The following is a 20585-nucleotide window of genomic DNA, read 5'->3' as shown; positions in this document are numbered from 1 at the left end:
AGCACCCCTGCGTTGGCACCCCCGCGCTGGCACCGCCGCCTGGCCCGGCTGGCACAGCGCCTGCGGGCACAGCACCCCCGCGCTGGCACCGCCGCCTGGCCCGGCTGGCACAGCGCCTGCGGGCACAGCACCCCCACGTTGGCACCCCCGCCCTGGCACCGCCACCTGGCCCGGCTGGCACAGCGCCTGCGGGCACAGCACCCCCGCGTTGGTACCCCCACCCTGGCACCGCCGCCTGGCCCGGCTGGCACAGCGCCTGCGGGCACAGCACCCCCGCGTTGGCACCCCCGCCCTGGCACCGCCACCTGGCCCAGCTGGCACAGCGCCTGCGGGCACAGCACCCCCGCGTTGGCACCCCCGCGCTGGCACTGCCGCCTGGCCCAGCTGGCACAGCGCCTGCGGGCACAGCACCCCCGCGTTGGCACTGCCGCCTGGCCCAGCTAGCACAGCGCCTGCGGGCACAGCACCCCTGCACTGGCACTGCCGCCTGGCCCAGCTGGCACAGCGCCTGCGGGCACAGCACCCCCGCGTTGGCACTGCCGCCTGGCCCAGCTAGCACAGCGCCTGTGGGCACAGCACCCCCGCGTTGGCACTGCCGCCTGGCCCGGCTGGCACAGCGCCTGCGGGCACAGCACCCCTGCACTGGCACCGCCGCCTGGCCCAGCTGGCACAGCGCCTGCGGGCACAGCACCCCCGCGCTGGCACCACCGCCTGGCCCAGCTGGCACAGCGCCTGCGGGCACAGCACCCCCGCGCTGGTACCCCCGCCCTGGCACCGCCGCCTGGCCCTGCGGGCACAGCACCCCCGCGTTGGCACCCCCGCGCTGGCACCGCCGCCTGGGCCGGCTGGCACAGCGCCTGCGGGCACAGCACCCCCGCGCTGGTACCCCTGCCCTGGCACCGCCGCCTGGCCCAGCTGGCACAGCGCCTGCGGGCACAGCACCCCTGCACTGGCACCGCCGCCTGGCCTGGCTGGCACAGCGCCTGCGGGCACAGCACCCCCGCACTGGCACCGCCGCCTGGCCCGGCTGGCACAGCGCCTGCGGGCACAGCACCCCCGCACTGGCACCGCCGCCTGGCCCGGCTGGCACAGCGCCTGCGGGCACAGCACCCCTGCACTGGCACCGCCGCCTGGCCCGGCTGGCACAGCGCCTGCGGGCACAGCACCCCTGCACTGGCACTGCCGCCTGGCCCGGCTGGCACAGCGCCTGCGGGCACAGCACCCCTGCACTGGCACCGCCGCCTGGCCCGGCTGGCACAGCGCCTGCGGGCACAGCACCCCCGCACTGGCACCGCCGCCTGGCCCGGCTGGCACAGCGCCTGCGGGCACAGCACCCCCGCACTGGCACCGCCGCCTGGCCCGGCTGGCACAGCGCCTGCAGGCACAGCAGCCCTGCCCTGGTGCTGCCGCCCCGGGGCCTCCACCCCAGGGAGTGCCCCAGCGGGGAACTGGCACCAGGCTGGCATCCCACCAACCCCAGGAGGAGAGCTCCAGGTGTGGACATGCGGGATGGGACCCCCAGGATGGGACCCGCAGGATGAAGCCCACAGGATAGGACCTCCAGGCTGGGACCCCCCAGAATGAGAACCTCAGGATGGAATCACCAGGATGGGATCCCAACAACCCCAGAAGTGCTCCAGGTCTGGACCTTCAGGATGGCACTCCCCAGGATAGGACCTCCAGGATGGGAACCCCCCAGGATGAGACCCTCAGGATGAAACCCTCAGAATGGGACCCCCAGGATGGGACCTCCAGGGCAGGTCCCTCAGGATGGGACCTCCAGGATGAGACCCTCCAGGATAGGTTCCTCAGGATGGGAGCTCCAAGATGAGACCCTCAAGATGAGCCCCCCAGGATGGGAGCTCCAGGACAGGTTCCTCAGGACGAGACCTCCAAGATAGGTCCCTCAGGATGGGAGCTCCAGGATGAGACCCTTAGGATGGGACCTCCAGGATGAGACCCTCCAGGACGAGGTCCATCTCTTGGCACCCCCCAAGCCCACTGCCCCCCACCTGCCCCCTCAGCACAGCCCTCCCCCACCACCTACCTCCTCGGCCAGGTCCTCCTGGATGCTCTCCCGGATGGAATGTGGGGGGAAGGCGATGGGACGGCCGAAGTCGGGGGGCAGGCAGCGGTGGGGCAGCTCCAACCTCCCCCCTTTGGCCACCAGGGGCTGGGCTGGGGGCACCTTCCCCTTCCCCCCGCCGTAGTCCACCTCGCTCAGGGTCTTGGCCATCTGCAGCACCGAGCAGGAGCGGTCGTCCAGGAGACCCCCGGGAGGGGAGGAAGAGGAGGAGGCGGCGGCAGGAGGAGGCTCCAAGCCAAAGCCAAGGGCAGGAGGCGCCGGCGGCGGCCGAGGCTGCGGCTTGGCCGCAGGAACCTCCCCGAGGCTCGGCCGCGGCTTGGGCTCCTCCCGCCCCGCGGGAGCTGGCACCTCCTTGGCACTGCCCCCGAAGGGGCCGGGGGGCACCTCCAGCTCCCGGGGCAAGGGGGGAGGGGGGAAGTCCGGAGGGGGCAGGGTGAGGGTGGCGGAGTCTTCATCCGAGGAGCTTCCGTCCCCCGGGCAGGGCGGGGGCTGGGCGGCGCAGGGCTGCCGCCGCCGCTCGGGGACGGGCAGCTGCGGCTTGGCTTTGGCGGCCGGGGGCTTGCCAGGGTCCCCGGCGGCCAGCAGCTGGTGGGGGACCCCCTCCAGCACGTAGTAGGCAGGGTTGTTGAAGCTGTTCTTCAAGGGGGGGTCCCCTGCCGCCTCCACCTTGGAGCTAGGGGCAGGGCAAGGAGAGAGAGATGAGAACAGGAAGACGGCACCCTCGGGATGGGACCCCCCCAGGATGGGAGCAGGAGGATGGGACCCCCAGGATAGGACCTCCAGGATGGGATCCTGGGGATGGGACCCTCAGAGTGGGACCCCAAGGATGGGAGTAGGAGGACTGGACCCCCAGGATGGGAGCAGGAGGATTGGACCCCCAGGATGGGAGCCTCAGGATGGGAGCAGGAGGATTGGACCCCCAGGATGGGAGCCTCAGGATGGGAGCAGGAGGATTGGACCCCCCAGGATGGGAGCAGGAGGATGGGAGCAGGAGGATGGGAGCAGGAGGATGGGAGCCTCATGATGGGAGCAGGAGGATTGGACCCCCAGGATGGGAGCAGGAGGATTGGACCCCCAGGATGGGAGCAGGAGGATTGGACCCCCAGGATGGGAGCCTCAGGATGGGAGCAGGAGGATGGGACCCCCAGGATGGGAGCAGGAGGATGGGAGCAGGAGGATGGGACCCCCAGGATGGGAGCAGGAGGATGGGACCCCCAGGATGGGCCCCCCAGGAGGGAGGCTGAGGACCCTCACCGGCTGGTGCTGGGCTCGTCGCGGGTGGCGCTCCGGATTGGTGCTGGGGGCCGGGGGGCAGGGGTGCTGGGCACCTTCTCAGCTTCCTCTGGCAGCTTTGCTGGGACACAGGGGGTGCTGGGGGGGGGCTCAGCACCAGGGGCCTTCCGACCTGCAGACCTGGGAAAGGAGAGGGGGTGGAGCTCACAGAGGGGCTCAGCACCCCCTGGCATGGGGCTGAGAACATCCAGAGGCTCAGGACCTCTGGGATGAGGCTCAGGATCCTCAAGGACCATCTCAGTCCTCTCCAGGACCTCCAGCCTGGTGCTGCCAGTGCCCTACCTGGCATGGTCCTGGTTGAGCCTGGCACCCGGTGCCACCTTGCCCTTGGCTGCTGCTGCCTCGTCCTTGTCAATGCTGATCCACTCTGGGGGGCACAGGGAGGTCATAGACTGGTGCCACCCTGACCCAGCACCCTCCTTGGTGCCCATCCTGGTCCCACCCTGGCCCCATGATACAAGACCCCTCAAGCTGCCCATCCTGGTGCCACCCTGACCCAGTACCCACCCTGGTGCCCACCCAGGTGCCACCCTCAGTGCTGCTCTCACCATAGAGCCTCTCCCTTGTGCCCATCCTTGTCCCTGGTGCCCACCCTGCTCCCACCACAACCCAACCACCCTCCTCCACGCCCACCCCGGTGCCAGGCCGGGTGCTGCCCTCACCATAGAGCCTCTCCCTTGTGCCCATCCTTATCCCTGCTGCCCACCCTGCTCCCACCATGCCCACCCAGGTGCCACCCTCAGTGCTGCCCTCACCATAGAGCCTCTCCCTTGTGCCCATCCTTATCCCTGCTGCCCACCCTCCTCCCACCACGCCCACCCCGGTGCCAGGCCGGGTGCTGCCCTCACCATAGAGCCTCTCCCTGGTGCCCATCTTTATCCCTGGTGCCCACCCTGCTCCCACCACGCCCACCCCGGTGCCAGGCCGGGTGCTGCCCTCACCATAGAGCCTCTCCCTGGTGCCCATCCTTATCCCTGGTGCCCACCCTCCTCCCACCACGCCCACCCCGGTGCCAGGCCGGGTGCTGCCCTCACCATAGAGCCTCTCCCTGGTGCCCATCCTTATCCCTGGTGCCCACCCTCCTCCCACCACGCCCACCCCGGTGCCAGGCTGGGTGCTGCCCTCACCATAGAGCCTCTCCCTGGTGCCCATCTTTATCCCTGGTGCCCACCCTGCTCCCACCACGCCCACCCCGGTGCCAGGCCGGGTGCTGCCCTCACCATAGAGCCTCTCCCTTGTGCCCATCCTTATCCCTGGTGCCCACCCTGCTCCCACCACGCCCACCCCGGTGCCAGGCCGGGTGCTGCCCTCACCATAGAGCCGCTCCCTGGTGCCCAGGCGCTCGCTGGGCACCCTGACCCGCATGCCCCCGCGGATGTTGCCGGTCTCCTCGCCGCGGTGGCAGAGGAAGGTGAGGAACTGCTGGGCAGTGCTGCCAATCATGGACTTGAGGGCGATCACGCACTCCCCTGGCGAAGGGCCGGCGGCAGAGGGTCAGGGGCGGGCCCGGGGGGGGCGGCCGGGCCGGTGCCCGGGGGGCAGGGGGGGGGGTGGGTGCCCACCGTAGGACTCGTAGCCGTCCAGGGACTTGACGGTGAGCAGGAGGTGCTGGTCCTGCAGGTACTCGATGTCCGACAGGATCGGCTTCAGCTGCGGGGGCAGGGCGAGGGGGGGCGCTCAGGGGGTGCCCAGGGGGCGCCCCAGGGGGGCTGGAGACCACCCCCCACCGCCGGCTGCGGCCCGGGAGCTCGGCACAGCTTCCGGCGCCCACCGGGAGCTGCACCCCAGGGGCTCAGCCCAGCTCCAGCACCTCCACCCCAGGGGCTCCAGGAGCTCAGCACAGCTCCAGCACCCACCCCAGGGGCTTCAGAAGCTCAGCCCAGCTCCAGCACCCACCCCAGGGGCTCCAGGAGCTCAGCACAGCTCCAGCACCCACCCCAGGGGCTTCAGAAGCTCAGCCCAGCTCCAGCACCTCCACCCCAGGGGCTCCAGAAGCTCAGCACAGCTCCAGCACCTCCACCCCAGGGGCTCCAGAAGCTCAGCACAGCTCCAGCACCTCCACCCCAGGGGCTCCAGGAGCTCAGCACAGCTCCAGCACCCACCCCAGGGGCTTCAGAAGCTCAGCCCAGCTCCAGCACCCACCCCAGGGGCTCCAGGAGCTCAGCACAGCTCCACCACCACCCCAGGGACTCCAGGGGCTCAGCCCAGCTCCAGCACCCCCATCCCAGGGGCTCCAGAAGCTCAGCACAGCTCCAGCACCTCCACCCCAGGGGCTCCAGAAGCTCAGCACAGCTCCAGCACCTCCACCCCAGGGGCTCCAGAAGCTCAGCACAGCTCCAGCACCCACCCCAGGGGCTCCAGGAGCTCAGCACAGCTCCAGCACCCCCACCCCAGGGGCTTCAGAAGCTCAGCACAGCTCCAGCACCCCCACCCCAGGGGCTCCAGGAGCTCAGCACAGCTCCACCACCACCCCAGGGACTCCAGGGGCTCAGCCCAGCTCCAGCACCTACACCCCAGGGGCTCCAGGAGCTCAGCACAGCTCCAGCACCCCCATCCCAGGGGCTCCAGGAGCTCAGCACAGCTCCAGCACCTCCACCCCAGGGGCTCCAGGAGCTCAGCCCAGCTCCAGCACCTCCACCCCAGGGGCTCCAGGAGCTCAGCCCAGCTCTAGCACCCCCACCCCAGGGACCCCAGGGGCTCAGCACAGCTCCAGCACCCCCACCCCAGGGACTCCAGGAGCTCAGCACAGCTCCAGCACCCACCCCAGGGGCTCCAGGGGCTCAGCACAGCTCCAGCACCCCCATCCCAGGGGCTCCAGTTCATCCAATCTCCACCACCCACCTCAGGAGCTCCATGACCCCAGCCCAGCTCCACCACCCACCTCAGGACCACCCAACAGCATCTCCGCTCCAGGACCTCATCCAATCTCCACCACCCACCCCAGGAGCTCAGCCCAGCTTCTACCACTCACCCCCATCTCCATCCCTGACCTCATCCATCTCCACCACCCACCAGGATCTCCATCCCAGGAGCTCCAGGAGCTCAGTCCAGCTCCACCACCCACCAGGATCTCCATCCCAGGAGCTCCAGGACCTCATCCAATCTCCACCACTCACCCCAGGAGCTCCAGGACCTCACCCAATCTCCACCACTCACCCCAGGAGCTCACCCCAGCTCCACCCCCCCGCAGGACCTGCAGCCCCCTCCCCCCTGAGGCTGCCCCAAGCCCCCCTGGTGCCTCCTCACCGTGGGCAGCTGCCGGGAGGACCACTGCACCTTGAGGAAGTTGATGTTGTCGCTGCTCTGGCTGTCATTCTCCAGGCTCTTCTTGAACTCTGGGTGGGGGGGGAGACAAGCTGGGACCCTCCAGCACATCCAGGGCCTCAGCAGGAGCCTCAAGGCCTCAGCAGGAGCCTCAGAGCCTCAGCAGGAGCCTCAGGACCTCACCAGGAGCCTCAGGACCTCAGCAAGAGCCTCAAGGTCTCAGCAGGAGCCCTCAAGGTCTCAGCAGGAGCCCTCAAGGTATCACAGTATCACAGTATAACTAAGGTTGGAAGAGACCCCAAGGATCACCAAGTCCAACCTGTCCCAACAGACCTCACAACTAGCCCATGGCACCAAGTGCCACGTCCAATCTCCCCTTGAACACCTGCAGGGACGGCGACTCCACCACCTCCCTGGGCAGCACATCCCAATGACGAATGACTCGCTCAGTGAAGAACTTTCTCTCACCTCGAGTCTAAACCTCCCCTGGCACAGCTTGAGACTGTGTCCCCTTGTTCTGGTGCTGGTTGCCTGGGAGAAGAGACCAACCCCTTCCTGTCTACAACCACCCTTCAGGTAGTTGTAGAGGGCAATGAGGTCTCCCCTGAGCCTCCTCTTCTCCAGGCTAAACAACCCCAGCTCCCTCAGCCTCTCCTCACAGGGCTGTGCTCAAGGCCTCTCCCCAGCTTTGTTGCCCTTCTCTGGACACCTTCAAGTGTCTCAAGGTCCTTCCTAAACTGAGGGGCCCAGAACTGGACACAGGACTCAAGGTGTGGCCTAACCAATGCAGAGTCCAGGGGCACAATGACCTCCCTGCTCCTGCTGGCCACACTATTCCTAATGCAGGCCAGGATGCCATTGGCCCTCTTGGCTACCTGGGCACACTGCTGGCTCATGTTTAGGCAGCTGTCAATCAGCACCCCCAGGTCCCTCTCTGTTTGGCAGCTCTCCAGCCACTCTGACCCCAGCCTGTAGCTCTGCATGGGGTTGTTGTGGCCAAAGTGCAGCCCCTGGCACTTGGACTTGTTGAATGCCATCCTGTTGGCCTCTGCCCATCTGTCCAGTCAGTCGAGGTCCCTCTGCAGAGCCCTTCTGCCCTCTAACTGACCAACATCTGCTCCCAACTTGGTGTCATCTGCAAACTTGCTGATGACTGACTCAACCCCCTCATCCAGATCATCAATGAAGATGTCTCAGCAGGTCTCAGCAGGAGCCCTCAAGGTCTCATTAAGAGCTTCAAGGTCTCAGCAGGAGCCTCAGGACCTCACTAAAGGCCTCAAGGTCTCAGCAGGAGCCTCCTACCCCTCCCCAGGGCCCTGCAAGCCCCCTCCAGCCCCGGACCTTCGAGGCAGGTGGAGTAGAACTCGATGAAGAACTTGGTGCGGCTGGAGGTCTTGACGATGGCCTCCACGCTCTCAAACTCGATGTAGGCCTGCTCAGAGGCCTTGGACAGCCCTCCAAGGGGGAAGGAAGAGGCTGAGCACCTGGGTGGGGTCCTGGAGGAGGGCTTCAGGTGGTTCAGGAGGGGCTGGAGGGGCTTGGGGGCATCTTGAGGGGTTTGGGGAGGGCTTGGAGGGGGCCGGAGGGGCTTGGGGAGGGCCAGAGGGGAGTTGGGGAAGGCTTGGAGGGGGCTGCAGGGGCTTGGGGAGGGCCAGAGGGGAGTTGGGGAAGGCTTGGAGGGGGCCAGAGGGGCTTGGGGAGGGCCAGAGGGGAGTTGGGGAAGGCTTGGAGGGGGCCGGAGGGGCTTGGGGAGGGCCAGAGGGGAGTTGGGGAAGGCTTGGAGGGGGCTGGAGGGGCTTGGGGAGGGCCAGAGGGGAGTTGGGGAGGGCTTGGAGGGGACCAGAGGGGCTTGGAGGGGTCTGAGGGGGGTTGGGGAGGGCTTGGAGGGCACTGGAGGGGCTTGGAGGGGTCTGGAGGGGGGTTGGGGAGAGCTTGGAGGGGGCTGGAGGGGCTTGAGAAGGGCTTGGAGGGGTCTGAGGGGGGTTGGGGAAGGCTTGGAGGGGGCTGGAGGGGCTTGGGGAGGGCCAGAGGGGAGTTGGGGAAGGCTTGGAGGGGGCCAGAGGGGCTTGGAGGGGTCTGAGGGGGGTTGGGGAGGGCTTGGAGGGGGCTGGAGGGGCTTGGGGAGGGCTTGGAGGGGTCTGGAGGGACTTGGGGAGGGCTTGGGGGGATCTGGAGGGGCTTGGGGGGATCTGAGGGGGCTTGGGGAGGGCTTGGAGGGATCTGAGGGGGCTTGGGGAGGGCTTGGAGGGATCTGAGGGGGCTTGGGGAGGGCTTGGAGGTTTCTGGAGGGGCCTGGGGAGGGTCTGGAGGGGCCTGGGGGGCGGGCTGGGGTCCCTCCCCTCCCCTGCAGGGCAGCCCCCAGCACCTTTCTTGGAGACGAACTGGGAGGTGACTCCGACCTCGAAGGAGGCGAAGACAGGAGAGTGGTCGCTGGTGACGATGTCCTCCGTGCAGCCTGGGGGCAGAGCAGGTCAGGGGCGCTGGGGGGCCCAGGGAGGCGTCCCCAGGGGCGGGGGGAGGGGTCCCCAGCTGACCGTAGGCGTTGCAGTTGATGTGGGTCTCGGGGTAGGACTTCCAGAGGATGCGATCGCACCAGGAGGGGACGTTGGTGCGCACCTGGGCGGGGGGCAGTGAGGGGTGGGGGCAGGGGGCTGCAGGTCAGCCCCAAAGGCACCAGGAAAGCCACCAGGGCCAACGAGAGGCAAGGGTGGGCACAGGGGACGAGCCACGGCCGACAGGACCCCAACAGAGCCACCAGGGCCCCACCAGAGCCACCAGGACCCCACCAGGACCCCACCAGAATACCCCCAAAGCCATCAGGACCCCACCAGGATACCCCCAAAGAAATCAGGACCCCACCAGGATACCCCCAAAGCCATCAGGACCCCACCAGGATACCCCCAAAGCAATCAGGACCCCACCAGGACCCCACCAGAGCCATCAGGACCCCACCAGGATACCCTCAAAGCCATCAGGACCCCACCAGAGCCATCAGGACCCCACCAGGATACCCCCAAGGCCATCAGGACCCCACCAGAGCCATCAGGACCCCACCAGGATACCCCCAAGGCCATCAGGACCCCACCAGAGCCATCAGGCCCCACCAGGATACCCCCAAAGCAATCAGGACCCCACCAGAGCCATCAGAACCCCACCAGAGCCATCAGGACCCCACCAGGATACCCCCAAAGCCATCAGGACCCCACCAGGATACCCCCAAAGCAATCAGGACCCCACCAGAGCCATCAGGACCCCACCAGGATACCCCCAAAGCAATCAGGACCCCACCAGGATACCCCCAAAGCCATCAGGACCCCACCAGGACCCCACCAGAGCCATCAGGACCCCACCAGAATACCCCCAAGGCCATCAGGACCCCACCAGGACCCCCCCAGAGCCAGCACGGACCCACCAAAGCCACCATGACCCCACTATGACCTCCTAAAGCCATCAAGACCCCACCATGAGCTCCTAAAGCCACCATGGACCCCTCCATGAGCTGCCAAAGCCCCCAGGACCCCCCCCGAGGGCCCCCCCGGGACCCACCCCGGTGGGCTTCTGCTTGTGCCAGACGTAGTTGTCCCTGGAGCCTCTCTCGTAGCGGTAGGTGGGGGGGAAGGTGATCTCCTCCTCGCCTGCACCAGGGGGGAGCAAAGCTCAGGAGACCTCTCCACAGCTCCCAGCCCCCCTCCCCACCTTGCAGCCCCCTCCCCACCCCCTGCAGCCCCTTCCTTCCTCCCTGCCCCCCCGGGCCAGGCGCTGACCGAAGCGGAGGAAGATTTTGTGCTTCTCCTTCTCGAGGTTGAGTTGATCCACCCTGAGCAGGGGCTCCAGCTCCCTCCTGCTGATGTAGTTGAGGATCTCCTGCAGCAGGGGGAGAGGGGAGAGGTGAGGGGGGGGAGGAAGGGAGGGAGAGAGGGAGAGAAGAAGGGGGAGAAAAGGAAGGGAGGGAGGGAGGGAGGGAGAGAAGAAGGGGAGAAAAGGGAGGGAGGGAGAGAAGAAGGGGGAGAAAAGGGAGGGAGGGAGAGAAGAAGGGGGAGAAAAGGGAGGGAGGGAGAGAAGAAGGGGGAGAAAAGGGAGGGAGGGAGGGAAGAAGGGGGAGAAAAGGGAGGGAGGGAAGAAGGGGGAGAAAAGGGAGGGAGGGAGGGAGAGAGAGAAAAGGAAGGGAGGGAGGGAGAGAGAGAAAAGGAAGGGAGGGAGGGAGGGAGAGAAAAGGAAGGGAGGGAGGGAGGGAGAGAAAAGGAAGGGAGGGAGGGAGGGAGAGAAAAGGAAGGGAGGGAGGGAGGGAGAGAAAAGGAAGGGAGGGAGGGAGAGAGAGAAAAGGAAGGGAGGGAGGGAGGGAGAGAAAAGGAAGGGAGGGAGGGAGGGAGAGAAAAGGAAGGGAGGGAGGGAGGGAGAGAAAAGGAAGGGAGGGAGAGAAAAGGAAGGGAGGGAGGGAGGGAGGGAGAGAAGAAGGGAGGGAGGGAGGGAGAGAAAAGGAAGGGAGGGAGGGAGAGAAAAGGAAGGGAGGGAGGGAGGGAGAGAAAAGGAAGGGAGGGAGGGAGAGAAAAGGGAGGGAGGGAGGGAGAGAAAAGGAAGGGAGGGAGGGAGAGAAAAGGAAGGGAGGGAGGGAGAGAAAAGGGAGGGAGGGAGGGAGAGAAAAGGGAGGGAGGGAGGGAGAGAAAAGGGAGGGAGGGAGGGAGAGAAAAGGGAGGGAGGGAGGAGAGAAAAGGGAGGGAGGGAGGAGAGAAAAGGGAGGGAGGGAGGGAGAGAAAAGGGAGGGAGGGAGGGAGAGAAAAGGGAGGGAGGGAGGGAGGGAGGGAGAGAAAAGGGAGGGAGGGAGGGAGGGAGAGAAAAGGAAGGGAGGGAGGGAGAGAGGGAGGGAGAGAGAGAGGAAGGGAGGGGGAGAGGGAGGGAGGGGGAGAGGGAGGGAGGGAGGGGGGCAGAGGGCGTGCGTGCGGCGCACCTGCAGGTCCATGTCGAGGCGGTAGTTGAGGTCTCCGAACCAGAAGAGGTGAGTGAAGCGCAGGGAGATGTCGAAGGAGCTCAGCTGCTTGTCCCCCAGCGCCAGCAGCCGCAGGATGTCCAGGTAGTTCTGGTTGCGCCTGCCCCCGCCCCGCCGCACCGTCACGACGGCGCCCACGGAGGCCAGCACCCCACCGTGACCCACACGCACCACCGCCACACCACCGACCCCCACACACCACTGCCCCACCACCGACCCCACGGACACCAGGGACCCCACCACCGACCCCACCGACACCATGGACCCCACCACCGACCCCACGGACACCAGGGACCCCACCACCGACCCCACGGACACCATGGACCCCACCACCGACCCCACGGACACCATGGACCCCACCACCGACCCCACCGACACCATGGACCCCACCACCGACCCCACGGACACCATGGACCCCACCACCGACCCCACGGACACCAGGGACCCCACCACCGACCCCACGGACACCAGGGACCCCACCACCGACCCCACGGACACCATGGACCCCACCACCGACCCCACAGACACCATGGACCCCACCACCGACCCCACGGACACCAGGGACCCCACCACCGACCCCACCGCACACCATGGACCCCACCACCGACCCCACGGACACCAGGGACCCCCACCACCGACCCCACAGACACCATGGACCCCACCACCGACCCCACGGACACCAGGGACCCCACCACCGACCCCACCGACACCATGGACCCCACCACCGACCCCACGGACACCATGGACCCCACCACCGACCCCACGGACACCAGGGACCCCACCACCGACCCCACAGACACCATGGACCCCACCACCGACCCCACGGACACCAGGGACCCCACCACCGACCCCACCGACACCATGGACCCCACCACCGACCCCACGGACACCAGGGACCCCACCACCGACCCCACAGACACCAGGGACCCCACCACCGACCCCACAGACACCATGGACCCCACCACCGACCCCACGGACACCATGGACCCCACCACCGACCCCACAGACACCATGGACCCCACCACCGACCCCACGGACACCAGGGACCCCACCACCGACCCCACCGACACCATGGACCCCACCACCGACCCCACGGACACCAGGGACCCCACCACCGACCCCACAGACACCAGGGACCCCACCACCGACCCCACGGACACCATGGACCCCACCACCGACCCCACGGACACCATGGACCCCACCACCGACCCCACGGACACCAGGGACCCCACCACCGACCCCACGGACACCATGGACCCCACCACCGACCCCACGGACACCATGGACCCCACCACCGACCCCACGGACACCATGGACCCCACCACCGACCCCACCGACACCATGGACCCCACCACCGACCCCACGGACACCATGGACCCCACCACCGACCCCCACGGACACCATGGACCCCACCACCGGACCCCACGGACACCAGGGACCCCACCACCGACCCCACGGACACCATGGACCCCACCACCGACCCCACAGACACCATGGACCCCACCACCGACCCCACGGACACCAGGGACCCCACCACCGACCCCACCGACACCATGGACCCCACCACCGACCCCACGGGACACCAGGGACCCCACCACCGACCCCACAGACACCATGGACCCCACCACCGACCCCACGGACACCAGGGACCCCACCACCGACCCCACCGACACCATGGACCCCACCACCGACCCCACGGACACCATGGACCCCACCACCGACCCCACGGACACCAGGGACCCCACCACCGACCCCACCGACACCATGGACCCCACCACCGACCCCACGGACACCAGGGACCCCACCACCGACCCCACAGACACCATGGACCCCACCACCGACCCCACGGACACCAGGGACCCCACCACTGACCCCACGGACACCATGGACCCCACCACCGACCCCACGGACACCATGGACCCCACCACCGACCCCACGGACACCAGGGACCCCACCGACCCCAGGGACCCCACCAGGGACCCCACAGACACCATGGACCCCACCATGGACCCCACGGACACCATGGACCCCACCACCGACCCCACGGACACCATGGACCCCACCACTGACCCCACGGACACCATGGACCCCACCATGGACCCCACGGACACCATGGACCCCACCACCGACCCCACGGACACCATGGACCCCACCACTGACCCCACGGACACCATGGACCCCACCATGGACCCCACCACCGACCCCACCGACACCATGGACCCCACCACCGACCCCACAGACACCATGGGCCCCACCATGGACCCCACGGACACCAGGGACCCCACCACCGACCCCACAGACACCATGGACCCCACCACCGACCCCACGGACACCATGGACCCCACCATGGACCCCACGGACACCATGGACCCCACCACCGACCCCACAGACACCATGGACCCCACCACCGACCCCACGGACACCAGGGACCCCACCACCGACCCCACAGACACCAGGGACCCCACAGACACCAGGGACCCCACCACGGACCCCCACACACCATGGACCCCACCACGACCTCCAAAGCCCTCATGGACCCCCCCAATGACTGCCCCATACCCCCCCCAGAGGTGCCCCCTGGGGTGTCAGTGGTGCCCCCAGGGCAGCAGAGGTGCCCCTGGGCTGGCAGAGGTGCCCCTGGGCTGGCAGAGGTGCCCCCAGGGCAGCAGAGGTGCCCCCTGGGCTGGCAGAGGTGCCCCCTGGGCTGGCAGAGGTGCCCCTGGGCTGGCAGAGGTGCCCCCTGGGCTGGCAGAGGTGCCCACCTGGCTGTCTTCTCGCTGCCAGAGGTGAGGTGGCAGTTGACAAAGCCCAGGGAGGTGCCATTGAACATGAAGGAGACTCCCACAGCTCCCTTGTTGCCTGGGGAGGGGGCACAGGGGGGCAGCTGCCACCACCCATCCCCCTGTGCCCTCCCGTCCCCCTCCCCAGCGGGTCCCCCTTCTGTACCCCCTGTCCCCCTCCTCCCCAGGGGGTTGGTGTCTCCCCCTGTCCTCCCTTCCCCAGGCTGTCCTCCCTGTCCCCCCTCCCCAGGGGGTCTGTCCCCCTCCCTGTCCCCCCTCCCCAGGGGGTCTGTCCCCCTCCCTGTCCCCTCCCCAGGCTGTTTGTCCCCCCACTCCCCAGTGTGTCTGTTCCCCCCTGTCCCCCTCCCCAGTGTGTCTGTTCCCCCCTGTCCCCTCCCCAGTGTGTCTGTTCCCCCCTGTCCCCCTCCCCAGGCTGTCTGTCCCCCCTGTCCCCCTTGTCCCCCCCCCAGTCTGTCTGTCCCCCCCTGCCTCCCCTGTCCCCCTCCCCATGCCGTGTGCCCCCTCCCCATGCCGTGTGCCCCCTTCCCCATGCCGTGTGCCCCCTCCCCACGCCGTGTGCCCCTTCCCCACGCCGTGTGCCCCTTCCCCACGCCGTGTGCCCCCTCCCCACGCCGTGTGCCCCTTCCCCATGCCGTGTGCCCCCTTCCCCATGCCGTGTGCCCCCTTCCCACGCCGTGCCCCCTTCCCCATGCCGTGTGCCCCTTCCCCATGCCGTGTGCCCCCTTCCCCATGCCGTGTGCCCCCTCCCCATGCCGTGTGCCCCCTTCCCCAGGCCGTGTGCCCCTTCCCCATGCCGTGTGCCCCCTTCCCCATGCCGTGTGCCCCCTTCCCCACGCCGTGTGCCCCTTCCCCAGGCCGTGTGCCCCCTCCCCATGCCGTGTGCCCCCTCCCCATGCCGTGTGCCCCCTTCCCCAGGCCGTGTGCCCCTTCCCCATGCCGTGTGCCCCCTTCCCACGCCGTGCCCCCTTCCCCATGCCATGTGCCCCTTCCCCACGCCGTGTGCCCCCTCCCCATGCCGTGTGCCCCCTCCCCATGCCGTGTGCCCCCTTCCCCATGCCGTGTGCCCCTTCCCCACGCCGTGTGCCCCTTCCCCACGCCGTGTGCCCCTTCCCCATACCGTGTGGCCCCTCCCCATGCCGTGTGCCCCCCTCCCCATGCCGTGTGCCCCTTCCCCATGCCGTGTGCCCCCTCCCCAGGCCGTGTGCCCCCTCCCCATGCCGTGTGCCCCCTTCCCCATGCCGTGTGCCCCCTCCCCATGCCGTGTGCCCCTTCCCCATGCCGTGTGCCCCCTCCCCAGGCCGTGTGCCCCCTCCCCATGCCGTGTGCCCCCTTCCCCATGCCGTGTGCCCCCTCCCCATGCCGTGTGCCCCTTCCCCATGCCGTGTGCCCCCTTCCCCATGCCGTGTGCCCCCTCCCCATGCCGTGTGCCCCCTTCCCCACGCCGTGTGCCCCCTTCCCCATGCCGTGTGCCCCTTCCCCAGGCCGTGTGCCCCCTGCCCAGGCCGTGTGCCCCCTGCCCAGGCCGTGTGCCCCCTGCCCACGCCGTGCCCCCTCCCCACGCCGTGTGCCCCTTCCCCATGCCGTGTGCCCCCTCCCCACGCCATGTGCCCCCTCCCCACGCCATGTGCCCCCTTCCCAGGCCGTGTGCCCCCTCCCCACGCCGTGTGCCCCTTCCCCATGCCGTGTGCCCCCTCCCCACGCCATGTGCCCCCTCCCCACGCCATGTGCCCCCTCCCCAGGCCGTGTGCCCCCTCCCCAGGCCGTGTGCCCCCTGCCCAGGCCGTGCCCCCTGCCCATGCTGTGCCCCCGCCGTGCCGTGCGCGGGTACCCAGCGTGTTGGCGATGCCGGTCTTGACGCAGGAGGTGCTGATGTGGCTGATGCGGTTCTCGTGCTCAGGCTTCACCAGCACCACCACCTTGATGCTCCACAGCGACTGCATGGCCACCTGCAGCCCCCCACAGCCCCCTCAGACACCCCCACAGCCACCTCACACACAGCCCCAGCCCAGGACCTCATCCCACCTCCACCTTCCACCAGGATCTGCGCCTCAAGACCTCCAGGACCTCATCCCACCTCCACCTTCCACCAGGATCTCCACCTCAAGACCTCCAGGACCTCATCCCACCTCCACCTTCCACCAGGATCTCCACCTCAAGACCTCCAGGACCTCATCCCACCTCCACCTTCCACCACCATCTCCACCTCAGGCCCTCCAGGACCTCATCCCACCTCTATCTTCCACCACCATCTCCACCTCAGGCCCTCCAGGACCTCATCCCACCTCTATCTTCCACCACCATCTCCACCTCAGGCCCTCCAGGACCTCATCCCACCTCTATCTTCCACCACCATCTCCACCTCAGGCCCTCCAGGACCTCATCCCACCTCTATCTTCCACCACCATCTCCACCTCTGGCCCTCCAGGACCTCATCCCACCTCTATCTTCCACCACCATCTCCACCTCAGGCCCTCCAGGACCTCATCCCACCTCTATCTTCCACCACCATGTCCACCCCAGGCCCTCCAGGATCTCATCCCACCTCTATCTTCCACCACCATCTCCACCTCAGGCCCTCCAGCATCTCATCCCACCTCTATCTTCCACCACCATCTCCACCTCAGGCCCTCCAGCACCTCATCCCAGCTCCACCACCCTCTAATATCTCCACCCCAGGACTTCCAGGACCTCATCCTTCCTCCACCTTCTACCAGCATCTCCACCCCAAGGACCTCTGGGACCTCCACCACCCTCCACTATCTGCACCCCAGGATCCCCAGGACCTCATCCCAGCTCCACCACCCCCTCATATCTCCACCCCAGGCCCTCCAGGACCCCATCCCACCTCCACCACCCCCTCATATCTCCACCCCAGGACCCCATCCCACCTCTACCACCCCCTCATATCTCCACCCCAGGACCCCATCCCACCTCTACCACCCCCTCATATCTCCACCCCAGGCCCTCCAGGACTTCCACCTTCCACCACCATCTCCCCCTCAGGCCCTCCAGGTCCCCATCCCACCTCTGCCACCCCCCTTTACCTCTCCCCCAGGCCCTCCCCCCTGCTCCCCCCGCCCCCCCAGGTCCTTACTGGTCTGTATTCCACCTCGGTGAAGTCCTTGAGGACAGCCCTGAGGAAGTCCACCCACTCCTTGTCCCCCAGGGAGTTCTCCTGGGTCCCAAAGACGTAGATGTCGTGGGGGATGGCCAGGGTCACCTCGTCCAAGGTCTTGCCCAAGCCCTTGGAGGTGAACCAGGAGGTGATGTTCTTGGGGGGGGGGACGCTGCCTGCAAGGGGTGGGGAAGCAGGGGGGGTGGGCAGGAGAGGCCTGGGCTCAAGCTGCTGCCACAGCTTCGGGCTCCCACCCGAGGTGGGCACCTTGACCACCCCCCCCCCCCAGCCCTGGGCACCGCCCTACCCATGTTCCAGGTGCCAATGAAGATGTTGATCATGTCCGGCTCGTCCTGCTGCGAGTGCTTGTTCTTCATCAGCTGCAGCAGCTGGCAGAAGGCCTCTCGCTTCTGGGGGGGCACACAGGGGGGCAGGGGGCGCCTTCAGGGGGCTCCAGCACCCACCACGGACCCCCAAGGGCCTCCGGCGCCCACCAGGGCCACCCAAGGGCCTCCGGTGCCCACCAGGGCCACCCGAGGGCATCCAGGGCCCACCAGTGCCACCCACATCCCACCAGTGCCACCCAAGGCTCTCCATGCCCCACCAGTGCCACCCATGCCCCACCAGTGCCACCCAAAGCTCTCCAAGGGCCTCCAGCACCCACCAGTGCCACCCATACCTCACCAGTGCCACCCAAGGCTCTCCATGCCCCACCAGTGCCACCCAAGGCTCTCCATGCCCCACCAGTGCCACCCATGCCCCACCAGTGCCACCCAAAGCTCTCCAAGGGCCTCCAGCACCCACCAGTGCCACCCATACCCCACCAGTGCCACCCAAGGCTCTCCCTGCTCCACCAGTGCCACCCATGCCCCATCAGAGCCACCCAAGGCTCTCCCTGCCCCACCAGTGCCCCCCTCTGGGGCCATACTGGGATCCCAGTAACCACACTGGGATTCAGGGAGCCTTTTGGAGTGCCCCTGGTGCCATGCAGGAGCCATGCAGGTGCCATGCCCTGCCGGGCACTCACCCTGGCACTGACGAAGACGAAGTCCTTGCGCTGGGTCCTGTCCTTCTCCTTCTCAAAAACGATGCCCAGTTTGTTCTGCACCCGCTGGGATTTGATCAGCTGCCGGACTGGGGGGCAGGGGAACCACACTGGGTCAGACTGGGCACCCCTGACCCCCCCTGCACACCCCCTGCCCACCCCCAGCCCCCCCCTAGCCAACCCGGAGGGCAGCCGAGCTGGCGCCCAGCAGGGAGCTTGGCCAGGGGGGGCTAGGGGAAGGGCTCACCAGGAAGGAGCTCTGGCTGAGCTGGGACCCCCCCAGGGACCCCTCTGGCTGAGCTGGGACCCCCCCAGGGACCCCTCTGGCTGAGCTGGGACTCCCCCAGGGACCCCTCTGGCTGAGCTGGGACTCCCCCAGGGACCCCTCTGGCTGAGCTGGGACCCAACCAGGGACCCCTCTGGCTGAGCTGGGAGCCCCCCCCCCGGGACCCCTCTGGCTGAGCTGGGACTCCCCCAGGGACCCCTCTGGCTGAGCTGGGACCCAACCAGGGACCCCTCTGGCTGAGCTGGGAGCCCCCCCCAGGGACCCCTCTGGCTGAGCTGGGACCCCCCCAGGGACCCCTCTGGCTGAGCTGGGAGCCCCCCCCAGGGACCCCTCTGGCTGAGCTGGGAGCCCCCCAGGGACCCCTCTGGCTGAGCTGGGACCCCCCCAGGGACCCCTCTGGCTGAGCTGGGAGCCCCCCCCAGGGACCCCTCTGGCTGAGCTGGGAGCCCCCCCCAGGGACCCCTCTGGCTGAGCTGGGAGCCCCCCCCCGGGACCCCTCTGGCTGAGCTGGGAGCCCCCCCCAGGGACCCCTCTGGCTGAGCTGGGAGCCCCCCAGCAGCGCCCCCTGGCGGCCTGGGCTGCGGCGTTGCGCGGCGCTTGCCGCGGGCGCCCCCTGGCGGCGGCGGCGGGAACTGACTCTTGTCGTGGCTGAAGGTGTTCCAGTCCTCCTGGCTGTCCCTCTGGCGCCGCAGCACCACCACCCTGCCGCCCTCCACGTCCACGCTCAGGCTCTGCTTCTGCGACTTCCCGATCTTGGTCAGGTCCCCCAGGCCCACGTCCAGCTTCACCTGCCGGCCCCTGACCGCTTGAACTGGGAGCAGGCGGCGCCCAGCTCCGCCGGCAGCCAGGCCCGGCAGGAATCAATGCCCAGTGCCAGCAGTGCCCAGCGACGCCAGTGACCAATGCCCAGCCCCGCCAGTGACCAATGCCCAGCCCCACCAGTGACCAATACCCAGTGCCAACAGTGATCAATGCCCAGCCCCACCAGTGATCAATGCCCAGCCCCACCAGTGATCAATGCCCAGCCCCACCAGTGACCAATGCCCAGTGCCAACAGTGCCCAGCGACACCAGTGACCAATGCCCAGCCCCACCAGTGATCAATACCCAGTGCCAACAGTGCCCAGCGACACCAGTGACCAATGCCCAGCCCCACCAGTGACCAATGCCCAGCCCCACCAGTGCCCAGCGACACCAGTGACCAATGCCCAGCCCCACCAGTGATCAATACCCAGTGCCAACAGTGCCCAGCGACACCAGTGACCAATGCCCAGCCCCACCAGTGACCAATGCCCAGCCCCACCAGTGCCCAGCGACACCAGTGACCAATGCCCAGCCCCACCAGTGATCAATACCCAGTGCCAACAGTGCCCAGCGACACCAGTGACCAATGCCCAGCCCCACCAGTGACCAATGCCCAGCCCCACCAGTGCCCAGCGACACCAGTGACCAATGCCCAGCCCCACCAGTGATCAATACCCAGTGCCAACAGTGCCCAGCGACACCAGTGACCAATGCCCAGCCCCACCAGTGACCAATGCCCAGCCCCAACAGTGCCCAGCGACACCAGTGACCAATGCCCAGCCCCACCAGTGACCAATGCCCAGCCCCACCAGTGCCCAATGTCCCACCAGTGCCCCCCTCCACCAGTGCCCAATGCCGCCCCAGCACCCAGTCCCCCCAGTGCCCCATGCCCAGCCCCCGCAGCGCCC

At 68.0% G+C, this 20585-nt stretch overlaps 1 protein-coding gene across 1 annotated transcript in view; it reads right to left on the bottom strand.

The window, feature by feature from the left end:
• Positions 1-20585, bottom strand: part of INPPL1 (inositol polyphosphate phosphatase like 1) — a 31999-nt gene that overhangs the window by 544 nt on the left and 10870 nt on the right. Inside the window, exons 10-27 of the mRNA XM_054164861.1 lie at positions 19512-19662; positions 18571-18677; positions 17851-17953; positions 17523-17719; positions 16257-16374; positions 14390-14486; positions 11589-11727; positions 10408-10507; positions 10190-10278; positions 9178-9259; positions 9009-9098; positions 7985-8098; positions 6626-6714; positions 4942-5029; positions 4228-4848; positions 3662-3746; positions 3341-3499; positions 2048-2759 (exon numbers count right to left, since the gene is read on the bottom strand). Coding sequence (XP_054020836.1) covers positions 2048-2759; positions 3341-3499; positions 3662-3746; positions 4228-4848; positions 4942-5029; positions 6626-6714; positions 7985-8098; positions 9009-9098; positions 9178-9259; positions 10190-10278; positions 10408-10507; positions 11589-11727; positions 14390-14486; positions 16257-16374; positions 17523-17719; positions 17851-17953; positions 18571-18677; positions 19512-19662 — 3141 coding nt within the window. The remainder of the gene's footprint in view (positions 1-2047; positions 2760-3340; positions 3500-3661; positions 3747-4227; positions 4849-4941; positions 5030-6625; positions 6715-7984; positions 8099-9008; positions 9099-9177; positions 9260-10189; positions 10279-10407; positions 10508-11588; positions 11728-14389; positions 14487-16256; positions 16375-17522; positions 17720-17850; positions 17954-18570; positions 18678-19511; positions 19663-20585) is intronic.

This window comes from Dryobates pubescens, chromosome 10 (genome assembly GCF_014839835.1).
Source record: "Dryobates pubescens isolate bDryPub1 chromosome 10, bDryPub1.pri, whole genome shotgun sequence".
NCBI classification, from domain to species: domain Eukaryota; kingdom Metazoa; phylum Chordata; class Aves; order Piciformes; family Picidae; genus Dryobates; species Dryobates pubescens.
The sequence above is the reverse complement of the archived record's forward strand: the minus strand, read 5'-3'. Positions and strand labels throughout refer to the sequence as shown.